Genomic DNA, 22,855 nt, shown 5'->3' with positions numbered 1-22,855 from the left:
TAGTACTTGTCACTAAATACAGAAGGCATTTAGCTGGTACTTACTGAATGAGAGTGTGGTGCTTACGAGGAAAAAGGAAGATGATTCTTTTTTTTATTATTATTTTTGTAAGGCAGAGAGTCACAGAAAAGGGAGAGAGAGAAAGACACACACAGAGAGAAATCTTCCATCCACTGGTTCATTTGCCAGATGCTCAGAGCAGCTGGGGCTAGGCCAGGCCAAAGCCAGGAGCCAGGAACTCCACATGGAAAGCAGGAACCCATGCACTTGGGCCATCATCTGCTGCCTCCCAGGTATCTTAGCAGGGAGCTGCATTGGAAGTAGACTGAGTCGCACGTACTCTTATGTGACATATGGACATCCCAACTGGCAGCTTAACCTGCTCTAGAAAGATGAGTTTATAAAAAAGACTTTTATGGGGCTGGCACTGTGGCATAGTAGGTTAAGCATCCTGCTGCAGTGCTGGCATCCCATATGGGCGCCAGTTCAAGTCCCAGCTGCTCCACTTCTAATCCAGCTCACTGCTTATGGCCTGGGAAAGTAGATGGCCCAAGTGCTTGGGCCTCTGCACCTGCCTGGGGAACTTGGAAGAAGCTCCTGGCTCCTGGCTTCTGATCGGCTCAGCTCTGGCCATTGTGGCCATTTGGGGAATGAACCAATGGGTGGAAGACCCCTCTCTGCATCTCTCCCTCTCTCTGTAACTATGTTTCTTAAGTAAATAAATAAATATTTTTTAAAAAACCTTTTAATTACACATGGAGGCCACATGATACATGGATAGCATTCTACAATGTGTCAGGCTTTGGGTGAGAGACCTGGGGACCACAGGCAAGGTATTGTAGCTTCTCTAAGTGCCTGGTTACTCTGAAGGGCTACTGTAAAAATCAAAGCCCTAGCTATAAAGCTCTCAATAGAGTATCAGGGACTTTGGCAGGTGCTCAGGAAATGGTAGCTACTGAAGAACATAGGCTTTGGAGTCAAAGATTGCTGGGTCCAGATTTCAGCTCCACCACTTCCTGTATGACCAGGAATAAGGCAACTTTTGTATCCTTCGGCTTCTTCACCTCCTACATGATGAGATAATAGGACCAACCTCAGAGGGCTGCTTTTAGGATTGAGTTAATATATAAAAGTATCTGATACACAGTAACCACTAGACAAACATCAGAGCTATTATCTAACTATTTATTACTTATTTAGTAATATTTATTGAATAATTAATATTGAAAGGCTCAAGCCATTGGCCTTGACCTCTTTGTGTTCTGAGGGTTTTAATCTCATGATTGGTATCAAACGTCCACATTCTGTAGCCCCAGGCTGCAGAGTGGCTCAGAAGTCTGTCCAGTTAGGAGCAACTTTTTTCCATTTCTGAACTCCGGAAATCTTCTCCCTTGGCAGGTCACCAGAAAAAGTCATATATTTTTCAACTGCTGAAGAAGCTGATTAAGAAGTCTTTTTCCTTTGATGGTCCACTTAAATTTTTAATTATTAAGACTGTAGCAGTGGCTCTCAAAGGAGGGTGATGCTGGCCCCTAGGGGATATGTGGTACCGAGGAGATGCGGCCTGTATTTAGTGGGTGGAGGCCAGGGATGCTTCTAAACATTGTGCAATGTGTAGGACAGCCTCCTACGACAAAGAACAACCTGATTGGCCGGCACCGCGGCTCACTAGGCTAATCCTCCGCCTGCGGCGCTGGCACCCCGGGTTCTAGTCTCGGTCAGGGCACCGGATTCTGTCCTGGCTGCTCCTCTTCCAGTCCAGCTCTCTGCTGTGGCCCACGAGTGCAGTGGAGGATGGCCCAAGTGCTTGGGCCCTGCACCCGCATGGGAGACCAGGAGGAAGCACCTGGCTCCTGGCTTCGGATCGGTGCAGTGCACCAGCTGTAGTGGCCACTTGGGGGGTGAACCAATGGAAAAGGAAGACCTTTATCTCTCTCACTCTCTCACTGTCCACTCTGCCTGTAAAAAACAAACACACACTTGATCCCAACTGGGAGGAAACCAGAGGGAAGACCCCATGGTGTGTACACCACAGAGGCAGCCAGGTACTCACAGCCTCTGTGTGAGAACTGCCTAGGAAACAACATGAAAATCATCTGAGCTGATGGGGTGTCCGGGTCATGATCTGTGAGCATTACTACGATGTTTAAGAACCGGAACTCAGTGGAGCAAGTACGACCCCCACCACAAGCTCTTGGCTTAGTTATTCAGACAGTGGTGACGATCAGCACTAGAATAGTTCTCCAACCCACGGTGCCTAATAAATGCTCTGTTCACATCTCAGACCAAGAAATAGATAAGGTACGAGACAGCACAGTGGTGGAAACAGTCCTTCCTGTGAAATGAAGCCCTGAGTTTAACAATTCGCGTTTCCCCCATCCTCTCCTTTGAGTCTCCCAACTTTTCTTCCTCCTTAATCATTGGCCAGGTAGTGACTGGGGAATCCAGCAGTCACATTAAACACAGAGCTTTCAGATGACAGGGAGGACCTTCATTCTGTGACTCCAGTCTAAACCATCCAATTATAAATCCAGACAGCACTATGGACAGACGCAGGACCTAGACTGGGGAGGTGGGCACCACTCGGTGTCAGTGACACCCAAGCAAGAAGTCAGTTATCTGTGCTGAGCCAATAGAGGAAGAAAAGTTTCCCCCAAGCCACATAGACAAGGGCATTTTCAAGAGCCGGGTGGGAGGATGGAGCCTAGTGAGGCCAAGGAGCTTGGCAGCAGAGCCAGCTCAGGAAGGCTCCCACAGCCGTTACCCTAGGAATGGAAAAATCTTACAGAAGGTAGAAAAAGTATTTAAGCCCTTACTCTGTGCTTGTAGCTCCTACTCTGGCACATCCAAGGATAGGTAAGGCAACTGCTTCGATGAGAACCTAAATGGAAACCCCTGGCCTTTCACACAGAAGCCGGTACAGCGGCAAAGTCTCCCACTCACGTGGAGACCAACAGAATGCTGCACAAAGGGAGGAGTGGTTTCTGTCCAAAGCAAGCATCAGGAAGATCTGTGCCGAACACACCTTCTGGTGTGGGAAAAGGAAGCCCTCAGCAGGGCTCAGTGTCACAGTGGCTGTCACAGCCCTTTTGGGCAGCCAGGAATCCCAGAAGGACCTGTCTTCTCCCTAGCTGAGGGGGCGAGATGATGATTTGTGGCCACCAAGGCTCTGCCTCTCCCCTCCCACAGCACAAGGTGCACATGCCAGACCTGCCTGCCAGGTCAGAAACCATGGGCTTCTCAGGCTTCAGATCTGACAACAGGCCCAGCTAAAATCCTAAAGGCGCTGGCTCAGACCTGTGTGAGATCTTAAGGGTATTTTCCAAGGGATTCTATGAAAACACCATTTGGGCATGAGAAGATTTAAATAAATGTCCCAGTATAGTTGCTATAAGCCATGAAAAAAAAAAAGGGAAGAAGGTTAAATAGATCAAATAAGAATAAAGTGAGGATAAGTTGGAGAGGAGTGTTTTGCACATCAGTCAACTCTTGTCATTGCAAAGGCAAAGAGGGGGGCCGATGCTATGGCACAGTGGGTAAAGCTGCTGCTTGCAGTGCCAGCATCCCATATGGGATCCGGTTCAAGTCCCGGCTGTTCCACTTCCAATCCAGCTCTCCGCTATGGCCTGGGAAAGCAGTAGAAAATGGCTCAAGTCCTTGGGCCCCTGCACCCGCGTGGGAGACCCAGAAGAAGGTCCAGGCTCCTGGCTTTGGATCGGCATAGCTCCGGCTGTTGCGGTCAATTGGGGAATGAATCAGCAGATGGAAGACCTCTCTCTCTCTCTCTCTCTCCCTGCCTCTCCTTCTCTCTGTAACTCTTTCAAATAAATAAATCTTAAAAAAAAAAAAAAAAAAAAAAAAAAAAAAAAAAGAAGGCAAAGAGACCAGGATAAATTAGGAAGCTAAGAAGGAAGAACTACCGAAGAGGCACAAAGCACAACAAGCACCTGGGCCCATTATGAAGGGGGAAGGCAGGAAGCTGACCCATCCTGGAGGTCTAGACAGACACAGGGAGCAGATGACTGGAGCGCTCCCACCCGCTGCAGGCCAGCAAGGATTCTTGGGGTAAATTGGGAGTGACCCTCAGCACCTGGCTTCCCCTCCTTTCCCCTCGAGCTCCCCATCTTCCCCACCTCATCCACCCACAAGTCAACATGCAGAAAATGTGAGCGGCTGAGGGACGGCACTAACTGTTCTTCAATGCCCATCAAGATGGCATTAACAGGTAAAATGTATTTATTTATGCTTTGTCATGGTCCAAAAGTCCCAATTTTATAAATAGGGAAGCAAAAGCCTCAAGAACTGGAGAAACTAACTAGATTCCTCAGTCAGCGAGGCTTTCGGTGGCACTATGCCGCGTCCTTGCCGGGACACTCTGTCACCTGATACCTGGCAAAGAAAGAAGGCACTGGGCTTGTCTATACTGGAAAGACTTCCCAGGGCAGTGAAAATGCCTGATCAGAGTTTCTGATGAAAGAAGACATAAAAGGCTCACACAAGGCAGACTGTAATTCCATACCTCAAGCCAATTAACTAGAAATGCCAGGCCATTAAGTATCCTTGCTCTTCTGTCCTCACACTGACTGATGAGAGCAGCACAAGACACCAAGCAGAGTGTGCAGAAGAAGCAATTCGCCGTTCTGCCACCTTCCTCCAGTCTCAGGCCATGGGGTACAAAGAGGCCTCCCCTGAGGCTCTGCTGGGCCCACAGAACCATTACAGGATCACTGGGTCATTCTGACTTGAGAGGCTTAGAACCTGTACAACAGCCAACAGAGCATTAGCGCTCCAAAGAACTGCACTGAAGTAGAACCTTCTTTAAATCAGCAGGTTGCCAGATGTCACAGAACTAGCCCAGAAGAACGTGTATAAAACCCTGATACCTGGACTCATAAGCAGGAAAGGGTCTCAGAGGGGAAGCGGCATGAGGACCAGACACCCAGCATGAACTCACAGCCACCTCTGCACGGTGCAACACACACTTACTGAGTGTCCACACACCAGGTGCTCCCCCTGCTCCAGGTGCTGTAGAAGCAGACACGAAGGACCAGAAAAGCTGCACACTCAAGGAGCACGGCTGGCATGCAACCTGCCCAGGTTCCAGTGTTAGTAAGGGGTTCTGAATCCAGCTTTGTCACCCTCTACTTCTACCAGATAACTGCTGTCCTGCTGTAACTAATGGTAGTTTTGATGTGTGTGAGTATGTGTGTATGAGTGTGTGTGTGATTGAGTGTGTGTATGTGTTGAGGCAGGAGGGTACAGAGTAGAAGGAAAGGGTAGAAAAGGATTTTTCTTTGGTAGAGGTTAGAGAACTTCTGTGGAAGCTGGGCTGGGTCACAGCTGCAAGGCGTGAGGGAATCAGAAGGCACAGGTCATGTTCAAAACGCAGTGCCCCTGGCAGGTCACTAGACATCTGTGGGCTGCAATATGAGTATCTCTTTAAAAGGGGGTCAGCCTAGAAGGAGTGGTCAATTGGCTGGGCTCATCTTCCCCTCAGACCCATGTACACTGATTGCCTCGAACACTCCTGGATGGATTCCAGCTGCAATCACATGGAGTGATGGCTGCGGAAAGGTCAGAGCATCGTGAACCTGGACGAGGCTCCTACTGCTGATGACTTGAGGTATCTGAGTGGGAATCATTTTAATTTGGTGACAGAGTTAGAAAGCTCCTTGGGGCCAGTGTTTGGCCAGCATCCTATATGGGAGTGCCTGACTCCAGCTTCCTGCTAGTGCACACTCCAGGACACAGAGTGATGGCTCAGTTTATTGGCCATGGACAGTTACATAGGAGCTCTGGATTGAGTTCTCAGCTCCTAGCTTCAACCTGGATCTGTCCTGGCCATGTGGGCATTTGGGGAGTGAAATGGCAGATGAGAACTCTCAAATCAATACATTTTTTTAAAAAATTGAAAAATTCTTTCTTTTATTACCTTCTAATCAACTCACAGAATGTTCCTTAAAAAGTTCGAGTGGGGGCTGGCACTGTGGCGTAGCAGGTTAAAGCCACCCCTGCAGGTGCTGGCATCCCATATGGACACCGGTTCGAGTCCCAGCAGCTCCATTTCTAAGCCAGCTCTCTGCTATGGCCTGAGAAAGCAGTAGAAGACGGCCCAAGTCCTTGGGCCCCTGCACCCTCACAGGAGAACTGGAAAAAGCTCCTGGGTCCTGGTTTTAGATTGGCACACTCTGGCCACTGCAGCCACCTGGGGAATGAACCAGCAGATGGAAGACCTCTCTGCCTCTGCCTCTCTATAACTCTGCCTTTCAAATAAATAAATAAATCTTAAAAAAAAAAAAAAAGGACTGAGTGGTGGTGGTTAGTGGGTAAACCCACTGCCTGCCATACTGGCATCCCATATGGGAACAGGTTTGAGTCCTAGCTGTTCCACTTCTGATCCAGCTCCCTGCTAGTGCACCTGGAAAAATAGCAGATGATGGCCCAAGTATTTGGGCCCTTGCACCCATGTGAGAGACCCAGAAGAAGCTCCTGGATCCTGCCTGACCCAGCTTTAGCTGTTGTGGCCATTTGAGGAGTGAACTAGCTGATGAAGGATCTCTCTCCCCCTCTTTCTGCCTCTGAAACTCTGCCTTACAAATAAATAAATCTTAAAAAAAAAAAAAAAAAAAAAACAAACCCAGAGTGCTCTTTTCTGATTGAGACTAAATTTTATTGCCTTTAATTTTTCACTTTAAATAATCCTGTTAGTTGGCATATTCCTAAGACACCAGAAGAATGCATCGATGAACTGTCAGCTGTCACCACTGGGACTCGTGATAGTAGTATCTCCAGATTTTCCCCCACCCCGTAAGTGACTTTGCAACAAGCAACCTTCCCAAAACTCCCCTTCAGAGACTCTGGACCAGACTGACCCATGGCTACTTTGACCCAAATGACAGTCTGAGACCTCTGAGCTTAGGAAATAATACTCTGACACATGACTGTTGTAAAGTTTCAGAAAATCTGGGTAAAAGGTATACAACAGAATTGTTTGAACTATTTTTACCATGTTTCTGAAATTGGAAATTGTTTACAAATTAAAAGGTTTTTTTTTTTTTTTTTTTTTTTTTTTTTTTTTTTTTTTTTAAGGAAGACTTGGTTGGTACCTTCCACTCTCACACTCTAACGTGGAATGAGCCTGGATCTGCAGGGTGCCACGCTTGTGTGGATACCTAATGCAGCAGCACTGAGAGGTGAGAGGCTCCACACAGGGAGGGACAGGGAGGGGAGGCAGAGTTTCAACCCTCTTGGCTCAGGTGTCAGACGTGTGATTTTTCTTTTGTGTGGATGAATGTGTTGGTGGTAGGGAGAGAGGTAAGACAGCTGTTTTTTTGTTACAATGAATCAGAATCCATGGAAACTGAAATAGGTGACAGAGTAGGGTTGAACTTAATCAAACCTTCAAAAGAAATAAGCAGCTCAAACAAAGCCAGTAAGAGCGGAGAATCCCAAGATGGTTGGTGACATACTCAAGGATGACAGCATTTCAGTCAGGGTAACTCCCAAGCCCTCCTAGCATCAGTCTGCCACCACCTTCCATCCCCTCTTCCTTCTGCCGATCCCGCCAAACCAAAACGCTTCTCTCTCTGTATTGAAGGTCTCTGTCAACCTGACAGCACCCCCTGGACATGACAGAAAGCCCAGAGGAAAGTTCATGACACTCACTGGACTGCACGAAGTGCAATACCCCACCCAGCATACTGGTTATCAGCGTTCAGGTGCCATGCCAGTAGATGCCATGTGGAACAGAGACGAGTCAACCTGACAGCACCCCCTGGACATGACAGAAAGCCCAGAGGAAAGTTCATGACACTCACTGGACTGCACGAAGTGCAATACCCCACCCAGCATACTGGTTATCAGCGTTCAGGTGCCATGCCAGTAGATGCCATGTGGAACAGAGACGAGTCATCTTTCAGGCCAAGCCCTGCTGAAACTGCAGAGCCTCCAACCTCCAAGATGTAGGGTGGTTTGTGATTTAATAATAGGTAACCAAAACACAAACCAAACTTCCACCTGTGACAAAAACCCTTAAATTCTGGTTTGGCAAAATGTGGCTACCAAATGGAGCTTTTGGATCTACTCCTTAGGCTGTAGTCAATTTTACATTCTTCTTGGCTTTTGTTTTCTGAGTTTCTACTATTCAGCACCACTGCTCTCATTTCAATGAAATTTATCTTCCTGTATACCTTACGGATATTAGAAGCTTATCCCTCTTTTTTAAAAAAAAAAAAAAAGATTTATTTATTTGAAAGTCAGTTACACAGAGAGGGCAGAGGCAGAGGCAGAGAGAGGTCTTCCATCCGATGGTTCACTCCCCAGTTGGCTGCGACGGCCAGAGCTGCGCTGATCTGAAGCCAGTAGCCAGGAGCCTCCTCCCGGTCTCCCATGCAGGTGCAGGGCCCAAGGACCTGGGCCATCCTCCACTGCACTCCCAAGGCCACAGCAGAGAGCTGGACTGGAAGAGGAGCAGCCGAGACTAGATCCAGCACCCATATGGGATGCCGGCCCCTCCCTCTTTTTAAAGGAAGGCTTCTGCTCCCTGAATTGTCTGTTCCCTCTGAGTACCTGTGTTCTGTTTGGATCACTACCTTTCATCAGAGTTGTCTATTCAGGTATCTGGTGATTTTCTGTGGCTAATATTTAAGGCTGAGGCTCTGTCATTTGCAGTCTTAACAGCCTTGACTAAAATAGGGTGGGAGTTGTGACACTGCAAGATAAGCTATTGCTTATCCCATACTGGTGTGCCAGTTTGAGTTCTGGCTTCTCCGCTTCTGATTTGCTTCCTGCTAATGTGCCTGGGAGGTAGATGATGACCAGTACTTCCGTTACTGCCACCAATATGAGAGATCCGGATGAAGCTCCTGACTTTAGCCTGGCTGTTGTGGGGATTTGGGGAGTGAACCCATGGATGAAGATCTGTCACTATGACATTCAAACACTTGTACACATAAATACATCTTTGGGTTTTTTAAGGTGTGATGAATAAAACAAATGGCAGAAGCCTAAACCTCAATAGTAAGAATGAGATTGATTGTACTGACCTGAAGCAGCTAAACTTGATGTAAAATGGAACCAACTGAATTACTCTGAAAGAAATCTCCATAGGGAGCAGCTAAAACTCACAAAGCGGCAAATTCTATTGGGGGTGTGGTGTAGATAAGGAAAAGCTCTGTGGAGGTGATATTTCATTTTGATCTCCTAAGATGTGCAGGGTAGGCTGGGGCAAAGTGAGAATCAGAAGAGTGAGTGAGGAGCAGCATGAGCAAAGGCAGGGTGCACATGGACCAGCAGGGCAGATGAGAGGTCTGTCTACACAGAGACTACTTAGATTATGACCCCCAGATTTTCAGCCAATGTAGCTAGCAGATGAGACACCTGGTGGCCTTGGAAGGGAGTGAATATATTTTGCACACCGGAGGGATGTGAACTGTTGAGAGCAAATAAAGGGCAGAAGGTGGTCGACTATCTTGTAGATGGTTACCCACAACCTCCCTCACCCTGTATTCACACACTGTTCCTCTGATCAAGATGGAGTCAGTTTTACACAACTGTTCATAACAGCCACTAGTCATTATTCATTACAGCCTAAAAGCTGAAACAACCTAAATGTTCATCAATTAATGAATGGGAAAATAAAACGTGGTATATCCACACAGTCGAATAGTATGTGGCAATAGAAAGGAATGAAGTGCTATTACATGCTACAACATGGATGAATGCTAAATATATTAAGCTAAGTGAAAGAAGCTACTCACAAAAGGCCACTTTTTATATAATTCCATTTTAGGAAATCTCCAGAACAGGCAAATTTATAGAGACAGAAAGTAGATTAACAGAGGGAGAGAGCTTGCTTAAAGGGTATGAGGTTTTTTTTAGGGTGGTGACAATGTTCAGGAATTATGACACTGGTGATGGTTAAAAAACTTTGTGGATACATTAAAAATTATTGAATTGTACTCTTTAAATGGGTGGATTATATGGCCTGTGAATTATATCTCAATAAAGCAGTTACCAAAAAAGGTGGAGAGGGGAGAGATCATAACTATTTTCCTGTATTGCTTGGTCTCGTGACTTGCTTTGAACAGTGGAATATGGGGAAGTAATGCTGTGCCAGTTCTGGGCACAATCATCAAAAGCCTGGCAGCTTCCATTTCAGCCTTTCAGAAGCTTGTTGCCATGGAAAGCGGCTGAGGCTACTCTACCCACTGATGACAGACTGCATGCAGAGACACACCTCATGGAAAAAAACCATGTGAGTGAGTCCATCTTGGACATCCCAGCCCCAGCCAGACTGAGAGCTGAATTGTCACACAAGTGACTCCAGGAGAGATCACATTAAGCAGAAGAACCTTCCATGCAACAGAGAATGATGAGAAATTTAAAAATCCAATATTGTATTAAGCCACTACACTTTTGGTATGTTCTACAACAGCCTAAGCACAACTCCTCTGAGCCTTAGGTTCTACCTCTGTAACATGGGACTGACACGACAGGGCTGCTGTGAGCCTACAGGCGTGCACTCTGGGAAGACTTAGTCCCACAAGCACCTGCTGCTTCTAATCACATGATTTCAAAAGGCTGGTTTCCTGAGAAAAACAAAAATGAGGTTTTTTTTTTTTTGGGGGGGGGGGCTACAATTTCTGAAAAATGAACAGATGATCCAAAAAGGTTCTGCTTAGCCATCTCTCCCACCTACCCACCCATTCATCACTTTTAGCCTGTAGTAATTATCAGATGTCAATTAAAAATGGCTAAAGTTCTCCTCTTTTTAAAATAAACTGTATAGCCTGTGTAGACATTAATAGAATGGAACACACTTGAAGTTCAGCACACAGAAATTATCTGCAGTACTAGATAAATCTAAAATCACCCAGCTGGGGCATCAAACTTCCACATAAAGTTCAGTCACACAACAAAACACATGGTCCTGACTGACAATCTCAAAAACAATGTCAAGAGCAAGGATTCATCCCTGAGTGAGCCTACACATTCACAGGGTCACATTCACACAAAGAGCCTGGACCCCAGACAAGAGAAAAACTTGACCATGTGACATCAGCTGCTCTATTTGGGTATACCATGGGTCCAGCTTATTAATAATTCACGGTCTAATGACAGAGAGTTACTCCTAGGTACAACCATAGGAAAAGGATGTTATATAGCTTGCAACTGCATTGTGAAATCATTTGTGACTGATAACACTAAAAGAGCCTTTTAATCCTAGAAAAATTAAGAAATGTTTTTCTATAAACAAGCTGACATCAGTACTTACACCAAAGGTCAGAAAGAGGAAAAATTTTTTATTTTCTGCACAAGGAGACAAAGTACACTGAATCTACGAAGCACTTAAACTAGACAACCTCAATAAAGTTCCAGACTTAATAAATGCTAGTCAGAGAGCTGGTATAAACAACACTGGCACTGAAATGTACAGAAAGACCAAGAGGGTTGTAGGTTAAAGTCTTAATACCAATTGGGCTGAATCTACTGGATAACCCAACACTATGTTGACTGTTTTTTATTCACTGATGTATAACATATAATAAAGAATAGAGATCATTAGTGTGCATCTTGAATAGTGTTTGTATCTAGAATAAGATATGGACCCCAGAAAGATCACTCCTAATCAATAACCAACCCCACCCTGACACACCCACTCCACAGGAAGAAGTAACCGCCATTCTGATCTCTATCACCATAGATTCTTTTGCCTGTTCTCGAAGTCTATACTAATGGAATCACAGAAAGTATTTGGTCGTTTCTATATGCTTTCATTCATTCTTCACAAGGTTACTTTGAGAAGCAGAAAACCCAGGAGCTAAGATTTATTTTCAGGAACTCACCCTATGAAGTTGCAGACTCGAATGCCAACTGCCCTGATCACACTGGTTACAATGCTGCACTCTACCAAGCAGGTGCTATAAAAACTGTAACAGCAAAGCAGAATCCTTCAAGATAAACCAAATCCTTTAAATGTACTCACATGTACTATACTCATTCAACAGGGCCTCTTATTTGACACTATGAAAACATCCTCTTAAACATATTTTTGTATCTTTACCTATTTGAAAGAGTTAAGCTATGGGAAAGTCTCCCAGAGGAAGCTAAAGGTCTTTGAATTTGGATGAATTTGAGTCAGCTGAGGAAAGGCAAGAGCAGGTACAACAGTACACCAATAAATCACAGGCACAGACTTTTAAGCCAAACTACCAGGCTGCTCCTCTGGGCTTTGCCACTTCAGCTAGGTGACCTTGTGTGAATTATTACTCCATACCCCAACTGCTTCACTGTAAAATGGGAATAAGCTCATAGAACTGTTGCAAGGATTAAATGTTAATGTATATAAAGCTCTTAAGAAACCACTTAGCACACAGTAAGCATTCAAAAAGAATTAACTACTTTAAAAAGCTGAAAGAGACACAGGAAAGCAGTCACACTGCAAATCACAGGGTAATAAAATCACCACCAAAACACCTAGCACAGTGCTTCTCAAGATGCAGACTGCTACTTGGTAAAAAGCAAGATAACATGCTTACATGTCACAGCAGCGCCAACTGCTCTAAAGGTTTCTGTGTGTTTGCTCTCACTTTCTGTATTTATCTCATCAGAGTCCAGTAATCAGTCACTGTTCATGGACTGGCATAACTTTAAAAACAACTTTGAGTAGCACTGTTCAGGCACACAAGGAGGACTCAGAAAACTGCTGAAAACCCAACTAGCAGGTTAAAGAGAATGATGAAAATATGTAGTAAAGAAAAACAACTCCACAGCAAGGCCAAGAGGATGACTTGAAGGTCAACAAGAAAACAGAAAACCCCAACAGGCTAAACCTGAAAAACCAAACTGGCTGTCAGAGTGAGGACCCGACTGGCACTTTCTCCACCAGTGCTTTAGGAGTAGCCTTAGGGAACATGTTGGCCAGAAAGTCATCAGTCCCAGGGGGGACAAGAAGCATGCAGGAATGAGGCAGAACTTGGGCCTCCTGAGTGCGAAGTCACCCTAAGCCATTACCAAACTTTGGGGACACTCACAACTCACAAAGGCTGCACAGTTTCCTCTCTGCTTAAGAAAACATGAAACATTTCCTTCGGCTGACAGAGTTGCACACACGCACACTCACATATTCAGACACATACCTGTGGTCTTAGGAGGCTCCTGAGGCCCGCCCTGCCAGCCGTACTGTGGGTATCCTTGGTAGGGGTATCCCTGAGGAGGGGGATAGGGCGCCCCCATAGGCCCCATTGGTTGTTGTGGATAAGGTGGGTATGGGGCTGTCGGACCAGGGCCCGGATATGGTGGAGGGTTTTCTGGGTTCATCAGGGACCTGCGCCAAAGAGACAAAGAGAATGAAAATTATGTACGTTTAACTTGTGGAAACTACTAGGAAAAAAATCTTGGAACCGGCATTTGGGATACCTGCCTCCCATACCAAAATACTGACTGGATTACCAGCTACTCTCTTCTGATCCAGCTCCCTGCTAATGTGCCTGAGAAGCAGCAGATGTTGGGATCAAGTATTGGAGTCCTTGCCACCCACATGGGAGACCCAGAAGGAGTTCCTGACTCCTATCTTCCGTCAGGCCCAGCCCGCAGCTGTTGTAGCCATTTGGGGAGTAAGATTCCCTTCTATGTCTGCCCCCTCTCTGTAACCCTGCCTTCCAAATAAATCTTATTTAAAAATCCTAACGCTGAGATCATCTACAAAATGCCTTAAAAGTATCCCAAGCTTCCTGCAAATCCCTTGCTCTGCCCACAATTAGCAATTGCCTTCTGTCTCCCCTACTAGAATACAGCCTGTGACAGCAGAGTTCAAGTCAGTTTTGGATCACTGCCATATTTCTAAAAGCCTCACATGGTGCCCGGCACTGGAAGACCCCCAAAGAAATGCACTGAAATTCTCTTCTTTGAAGTTTAAATTATCTGAAATGTCCAGCAGTGTGAGTGGGTGGTTTCCATATGGCAGAAAGTCTAACAGCACAAACTACGCATCAGATCAGTTGGAGCAGACCCACTACAGGAAGCCTCCAAAAAACAGGGCGGGACACAGAAGGGTCTTCTAACAAACAGCACTGCCAGCAATGACCAACCCAAGGTGGTAACCACAGCTGGCACCTGGGTGTTGGGGTGATTTGGGTATCTGCACCACAGCCACCATGCAGAACAAATGAACATAGCTGTTCACAGTGGATGCAGCGTGTATCCCGACTACCCAAGTTCCTGAGACCCTGAAGGGCTTACCAGGAACCATCACTTCTGTTTACAGGTTCCTGTCCTTGGCAGTTTGCCTTTTTTTTTTTTTTTTTTTTTTTTTTTTAGATTTATTTATTTTTTACTTGAAAGTCACAGTTACACAGAGAAGGAGAGGCAGAGAAAGAGATAGAGACAGAGGTCTTCCATCCGCTGGTTCACTCCTCAACTGGCCGCAATGGCCGGAGCTGTGTCAATCCAAAGCCAGGAGCTTCTCCTGGGTCTTCTTCCAGGTGCAGGGGCCCAAGGACTTGGGCCATCTTCTACTGCTTTCCCAGGCCATACCAGAGAGCTGGATTGGAAGTGGAGCAGCTGAGTATTGAATCAGCGCCCATATGGGATGCTGGCACTGTAGATGGCAGCTTTACCCTCTGTGCCACAGTGCTGGCCCCCAGCAGTTTGCTTCTGTGAGGGAGGCCACGCTACCTGCCCCCACACTCGTTAACCATTCTCTTGACTAGGCTCAGCACTTTGAGGACCAGCATCTTGTTTCCATCATCCACACAATCCAGACCAAAAAAGTGAACATATCATTACTGCAGAATGCAAAGTATATACTCTGCGGATGATTCACTTAAACAACCTGATGTGTTACATGCTGCCTTGAACCATTACCCATTTCCTACATTGCTATTTAACTCTTTACCTATTTGAGAGTCTTCTATCCCCAAATAAATAATAGAATCTCATACTCAAAATTTACTAGCTACATTATTAATTCTTTCGCATAACATACAATCAATAAATTCATAAGTGGCTTTATATGAAGAACAAAATAGTCATGAAGCATGGTTCCATAGAAAATCCGGATTAAAGCAACTGTGGGGCCTTGCTTGTTGTTGTGCACACAACAGCCATATTGCCTCTTGCTAACATTAGTCAGCTTCCGGTTGGTTATCCACCAGTTCTTCACGTGCTTCATGTAAAGCACATGCCATCCCAGTCATAGAGTGGGGCAAGTCTAAGCCAAACCAGCTCACCCTCTCCTTTCCACCACAGTGATTCAAGCAATCTAGGCCTAAGCCAGTTCCAAATGAGATCCTCTCGCCACTAAGACCAGCTATGAAGTGGTACAATGAGTAAAAATTCTCCTAACACATTCCCACCCAACTTTCCCTTGCACTTCACATAGGTACACACATTAACTGGCAAATTCATGGCCTACAAAACTGCTGTCAGGCCGTTTACAGAGAACAGCCAATTTTAAGATGAAATAGGCACTTCAGAAAGGCAGAGCAGAAAGAAGGAAATAATGAGGTTCTATATGGCTTTCTAACAGCTCATAAACCAAAGACTAGAGCCCAGGCTAAGCTAAATTACTTCTACAGAATCTCCATGGGCTGGTGCTATGGTGTAGTGGGTAAAGCCGCCACTTGCAGTGCCGGCATCCCATATGGGCACCAGTTCCAGTCCTGGCTGTTCCACTTCTGATTTAGCTCTCTGCTATGGCCTGGGAAAGCAGTAGAAGTCCTTGGGCCCCTGCACCAACGTGGGAGACCCAGAAGCAGCTCCTGGCTCCTGGCTTTGGATTGGTTCAGCTCTAGTCTTGCGGCCATCTGAGGAGTGAACCAGCAATGGAAGACCTCTCTGTAACTCTGCCTTTCATATAAATAAATATTAAAAAAAAAAAATCCAGTGCCAGGAAATAGTAGTAAGACAAGCTGAGGAAGTCCTTGCGAATGACATTCATCCAAACATACGCTTCTGCAGCGCTGACTCACAGCGCCTGACACTGGGCTAACCGGTGGGTATGGATATCAGCACAGCTCAAATCTTTTCCTCGGACAGCTGGCTGAAGAGATAAACCTAAGGACAGTGATTTTAAGTAAAGGGAGCACACAGTGTGCTGGGTAGGAGTAGGGCCTTAAACCCAGTACAGTGGGTGGCAGTGGAGAGAGATTCCCTTGAAATAGATGATTATAAATTCAAGCTTTAGGCCGGCGCCGCGGCTCACTAGGCTAATCTTCCGCCTTGCGGCGCTGGCACACCGGGTTCTAGTCCTGGTCGGGGCGCTGGATTCTGTCCCGGTGCCCCTCTTCCAGGCCAGCTCTCTGCTGTGGCCAGGGAAGGCAGTGGAGGATGGCCCAAGTGCTTGGGCCCTGCACCCCATGGGAGACCAGGATAAGTACCTGGCTCCTGCCATCGGATCAGTGTGGTGCACCGGCCGCAGCGCGCCGGCCGCGGCGGCCATTGGAGGATGAACCAACGGCAAAAGGAAGACCTTTCTCTCTGTCTCTCTCACTGTCCACTCTGCCTGTCAAAAAATAAATAAATAAATAAAATAAAAATTCAAGCTTTATAACACAAAATCAGTATGTCTTGAGGGTCTGTAAGTTGATCACATGTGCATTCTGCTCTCTGTTTTATAGACTCCCTTATTTTTCCAGGGACTCAGAAAAGAACAAACTCCTTTCTCTTCTCTGATCTCTGGTCTTTGCCAACATGGCATCACACCCGGAACTGGGAATGGCCTTTTCCCTTATCCAGTGCAAATGTTTGTGGTAACCAACACTGCCATCATCACATGAATCTGTGCATAAGTAACTGCTGACCATCTCTATCAGAATGGCTGTGGAAAACCTAGATTTCAGAGTTAACATAGAAATCCGCCTGATTAACCCCCATATGGTCATTCTACTTTTTATTTTTAAATCACAGAAGTAGAACACAGCCATCTTAACTACAATGTCCTGAAATCCACTGGATGTGACCTCATTTCATGAAAACTGTGGTTTAATCTGATTGGACAATAAGACCCGACAGTAATGACCATTCAGTGTGGACACTGCTCTTCTAAGAGCAATGAGCAGTGAGGAGGAAAAAGAGTGCAGAGCATAAAGAACACAACTCATACCTCAAAGTTTCCCGACTTCCCTGCTGCAGCTGCCTGTGCTGATTAATCATGATTCTGTACAGCTCTCTCCCTGGGACCCTCAAAACTCTTCTTCCAAGTGTACATGTCCTCCTTCCTTATCCCTCAGTCAGATTTTCCTTTCATTTTTGGTAGATACCTTTCTCTCTCTGCCTGCAGAAACATGTAGTGTCCAGAGGGGGAAATCCCATGTGCTATTTACAGGGGCACTTACAGAAAGCACAAACTATGTAAGGGCTCCAGCCACTGTGACCCCTCCCATACATCACTCTCTCCCTATGTTCCCAAGATAGACCGTCATCTTCGAAGAATAGATCTGGATCTATTTTCAGTTTCCTCTAAGCAAGAAAAAAAAATCCTAGTAAGAATAGCAAAAGTCATAGAAAGAACATTTGTGGCAGATCAAAGATCCTAGAGCTAGTATTGTAAACAGCTGGAGATCAAGTGTTTTTAAGAAGCAAACCAAAGTAAAAATAAATAAATAAGAATAAAAAGATTCCTAATAGTGATGCAAAATAGTACAGATTGCATAACAAAACCTAAACACAAGTGCTTTAAACCTGAATAATGATATTGAACACTGTGATGTGATGATTTTTCCCTTATAAATTTGGTCAAGTAAAATGTAAGCCTACTATATAATAAAGTGCTACACTAAAGATCGAATGAAAACAGCGGAAATCATAGCACTGAAGACAAATCAAAGCTCCAAAAGGATGGCTCAAGTACTGCAGCATCCAAGGTCCATCAACCTTATATTATAGCATATAATTATATAGCTTATATGATAGCATATAATGATATAGCTGATACTATAGCATATAATGAATATGCTATTCCACAATCCCATACAAGAGCCATGGGTTTGGCAGTCATTCCACCACACATCGAGAAGAGCAGAAATGATTCTTTGGGAAAGTGGCTCATGAAGATAGGACACTATAAAAGACCTCACGGAAGGAGAGATACAAGGACAAACAATATTTTTCAAAGCTATTATTTTTTAAAATCACAAGATACCTAGTAGTCAGACTGGCACTGACTCTGCACATTGGAGAATTTCCTTTGGAAAAATGAAATAATCTCAATGGAAAAATATTAGACACTAATACTTGGGGGAATGCCAAAGAAATGACTCATTTTTCAATCACCCCACAGTAAAGCTGGTGCATGCAAAACTTCTGAGCTTCTATTGCCTCATACAGAAACAAATGGCCAAAGATTATCAGACATTGGAGGAAAGCTTCCAAGATAAAAGACCAAAATAAAACAGGGTAAAGGAAAAAAAAAGAGTTAGTGTTAAATATATTATGGTGCATTTATGTTAGTTGTTTTTGTATTAATTTTTAATTTATGCTTATGGAGTACAACATAATATTGTGTAGGAAAATTTTTAAAGCTATATATCAGCATGATCCCAACTCTAAAATACTGACAAGCCAATCAATGTAACTCAGACAAACCTACCCAGTATAGTCATAATTTAATAGATAGGCACCATTGCACTTTAGAAAGGAAAAGGGAACCCTTTCCAACAGTGCCTGATCACCTGGATACCCTCATGTGTGGAGGGGAGCAAACTTTGATCCCCACCTTTGTACTTAAAAAAAAAAAATTCATACTCATGACTTCAGCAGTATTTACCTTATAACCTAGCAACTCTACTCTTAGACATACAGTCATGCGTCACTTAACCATTATTGTGAGAAATATACGTCATTAGGCAATTCTTTTGTTGCGCAAACAAAGTGCACTTACACAAACTAAGACCACAATTCACTAGGTGACATGATCTTTCCTTAAAAAAAAAAATAAAAAAGATTTGTTGGCAGCCAGTGCTTTCTTAAAAAATTTATTAATTTGAAAGGTAGAGTGGGGGGGGGAGTGAGTGAGACAGAGAGAGAGAGAGAGAGAGAGGGAGGGAGGGAGGGAGGTAGAAAGGGAGGGAGGGAGGAAAGAAAGAGAAAGAGACTATCTTCCACAGCCTGGTTCTCTCCAAATGCCCACAACAGCCAGCACTAGGCCAGGCCAAGGCCAAGAGCCTGGTCCGCCAACCAGGTCTCCCACATGGGTGGGAGGGACCCAAGTATCTGGGCTGTCATCCACAGCCTTCTCAGGAGCATCAGCAGGAAGTGGGACTGGAAGCAGAGTGGTCAGGACCCTAACCAACACTTTAATTTGGGATGCAGGTGTCACAAGTGGTGGCTTCAGCTGCTGTGCCAGAATGCCTGCCCTGGTGATATCGTTTTATGGGACCACTGGGATATGTGGTCTGTTAGTGACTAAAGCACTGTTGTGCAACACACGTATATACTGATGTGAAAAGATATATACAAGGGTTTCCAAAGCTGCTTTATTTATAATACCCCAAACTGGAAATTATCTGAAAGCTCAGCAGAACAAATTATACTACACTTCTATAGGAGGAAATCAACTAGCTACAAAAGAGGAACCACTTCTACATGCAACAACATGGTTGAATCCCTGAGCCAGTGACAAGCAAATATGGACACAATCTCTGTACCTCAGGGATAATGGAAGTGCTCTATTTATTAGCTGAGTCATGTTTACATGAATACAAACTTACTTAGTTGTATATTAAGATCTTCACATCTTACTCTAAGTTGTACTTACCTGTTGTACTAAGTTGTACAATATTTAGCTAGAAGGAAAAATATTCAGTTTTCCTTGGGTGCTGGAATGATGGGCAACATGAACTTACATATGTTTTCAAATTTTTTAATAAGAGAATCTATACAGTAAGAAAAAAACTGGATTTTCTTAAGGCTTGGATATTTTCATGCTTCCCACCTTTTTCAATGGCTAAAACACCTCCTTAGACCCCCTTCCCACTTCTGATACACTAGGTTTTCTTTCTACTGCTAACCTTGCCCTTTTTAAAAATATATTCTACATCTGCTCTTCACTGCTTTGTGTAGTTGTGATTATTTTTTGCTCAATTCCATACACTATTTAAATGTTTTCTTTCTGCTTCAAGGCAAGAAATTGCTTGGCTGGGTAGCAGGCTTGGGGTGAGAAAACAAAATTCCTTTTGTTACACACAGACCTCTCCACCTTGGAACCTTTCTTATTACCAAGCCTAAAGTCACCCTCATCCTTCTATCCTTAGATTGCTTTTTGGAAAACTGTTGAAATTGTCTTTAAAAGCAGGATCGCAGATCATACCCTACAGGCCTCTGTGTGTGTGTGTGTGTGTGTTTTAAAAAAAACTCTGACTAGCTGGCCTTTTAACAGGAACTTTGTAAACAGAGTGCTCTATATTCTAGGTCCCTCAAGTTTCCTTGAATCTCACTCATAATTTTGGGTACAGTTTGTTGGGTTAAGAAAAGCTTTAGAGGGATCGGCGCTGTGGCATAGTGGGTAAAGCATCCCAGCATCCCATATGGGCACTGGTTCGAGTCCTGACTGCTCCACTTCCAATCCACCTCCCTGCTTCAGATGAGCTCAACTCCAGCCGTTGCAGCCATTTGGGGAGTGAATCAGCAGATGGAAGATCTCTCTCTCTCTTTCTACCTCTGCCTCTGCCTCTATAACTCTGTCTTTCAAATAAATAAATAAATCTTGAAAAGAAAAGAAAAGCTTTAGAATTACTGGTTTTGTGTTGCCATATTATCTCCGGTTTTCATTAAACTTAACACTGACAGGGCCGGTGCGGTAACACAGCTGCTGCCTGCAGTGTTGTCATCCCATATGGGCACTAGTTCAAGTCCCAGTGGTTCCACTTCCAATCCAGCTCTCTGCTATGGCCTGGGAAAGCAGTAGAAGATGGCCCAACTCCTTGGGCCCCTGCATCCACATGAGAGACCCAGAAGAAGCTCCTGGTTCCTGGCTTTGGATCAGCACAGCTCCAGACATTGCGGCCAATTGGGGAGTGAACCAGCAGATGGAAGACCTCTATCACTGTCTCTCCTTCTCTCTCTGTGTAACTCTTTCAAATAAATAAATAAACCTTAAAAAAAAAATTTGACACTGACATGTTAGCTTATTCCATTCATGCAATCATTTGCTTGTTTCATAAATGCTTCCAGGAGCATTGACTATAACTCAGCACTCATGGTTCCAGGCACTACCAGGATAATGGAAGGCAAGAGACCTCCTTCAGACTGGTGAAAGAGACATTAACATCAGCAATTACACAACCAATCTAAGAGAAGCACAGGGCACTGTGAGCTCAAAGCAGAGACAACTCACTGGTCTGGGAAATCAGAGGAAGCTTCTAAAATCAAGTGATGATTACATTGAAAGCTAAGTGTAAATGGAAATTCAGATTATTCCAACATTCATACTATAATCAGAGGCAACAATCTGTGATAAGTCTCAGAGAAAGAAGAGAACATTTAAGGCACCAAACTGGTTCATTATGACTGAGGTCAAAGCGTCAGTTCATAAAAAGCCTTTCTAACAGCTGACTTTTAGGATCATTACATCTTCTTGTTCTGTAGTCATTCTCCACCTTTCAAAAAGATTCATGAACAACAGGAGTCACTGTGCACTTACTCCCCATGTAGGATCTCTGTCCTTAATGTGTTGTACTATGTGAATTAACAGTATAACTAGTACTCAAACAGTACTTTACACTTTGTGTTTCTGTATGGGTGCAAACTGTTGAAATCTTTACTTAGTATATACTAAATTGATCTTCTGTATATAAAGGTAATTGAAAATGAATCTTGATGTGAGTGGGATGGGAGAAGGAGTGGGAGATGGGATGGTTGAGGGAGGGAGGGAGGTTACGGGAGGAAAAAGCCACCGCAATCCAAAAGCTGTACTTTGGAAATTTATATTTATTAAATAAAAGTTTAAAAAATCATATAACTTTACTTACTACTGTTTGATGGAACATAGGTGAGCTTAATCATTCATTTGTTCAACAATATTTTTTTTTTTTGACAGGCAGAGTGGACAGTGAGAGACAAAGAGAAAGGTCTTCCTTTCTTCCGTTGGTTCACCCCACAATGGCTGCTGCAGCCGGCACACCATGCTGATCTGAAGCCAGGAGCCAGATGCTTCCTCCTGGTCTCCCATGTGGGAGCAGAGCCCAAGGACTTGGGCCATCCTCCACTGCACTCCCGGGCCACAGCAGAGAGCTGGACTGGAAGAGGAGCAACCCAGACAGAATCCGGCACCTCGACCGGGACTAGAACCCAGGGTGCCGGCACTGCAGGCGGAGGATTAGCCTATTGAGCTGTGGTGCTGGCCTCAACAATACTGATTAAGTACTTAATGTCAACCCCAGAGCTGGAGAAAAGATAGAAAAAACTCTAGCTGGCTTGCTCCTCCCTTCTGTACTGCTATTAATTAAAATAAAACTGTCTTTCAGGGCCGGGGCTATGGCACAGTGGGTTAAAGCCCCAGCTTGCAGCGCTGGCATCCCATATGGGCACCGGTTCAGGTCCTGGCTACTCCTCTTCTGATCCAGCTCTCTGCGATGGCCTGGGAAAGCAGTAGAAGATGGCCCAACTCCTTGGGCCCCTGCACCCGCGTGGGAGACCTGCAAGAAGCTCCTGGTTCCTGGCTTCAGATCAGCTCAGCTCTGGCCACTGTGGTCATTTGGGGAGTGAATCAGTGGAATGGAAGATCTCTCTCTCTCTCTCTCCCTCTGGCTCTAACTCTCTCTGTAACTCTTTCAAATAAATAAAATAAATCTTAAATCTTTCCCACATGTCTGTTATTACCTTAGATGGTAAATTTGCAAGTTCTCCAAATTTCAAG

General features: G+C 44.8%; 1 protein-coding gene across 1 annotated transcript in view; it reads right to left on the bottom strand.

The window, feature by feature from the left end:
• CYSTM1 (cysteine rich transmembrane module containing 1) overlaps positions 1-22,855 on the bottom strand; it is a 75,984-nt gene that overhangs the window by 27,947 nt on the left and 25,182 nt on the right. The window contains exon 3 of the mRNA XM_089336172.1: positions 13,140-13,327. Coding sequence (XP_089192298.1) covers positions 13,140-13,327 — 188 coding nt within the window. The remainder of the gene's footprint in view (positions 1-13,139; positions 13,328-22,855) is intronic.

This window comes from Oryctolagus cuniculus, chromosome 6 (genome assembly GCF_051225735.1).
Source record: "Oryctolagus cuniculus isolate XC-2025 breed Fujian yellow rabbit chromosome 6, ASM5122573v1, whole genome shotgun sequence".
Lineage (NCBI taxonomy): Eukaryota > Metazoa > Chordata > Mammalia > Lagomorpha > Leporidae > Oryctolagus > Oryctolagus cuniculus.
The sequence above is the reverse complement of the archived record's forward strand: the minus strand, read 5'-3'. Positions and strand labels throughout refer to the sequence as shown.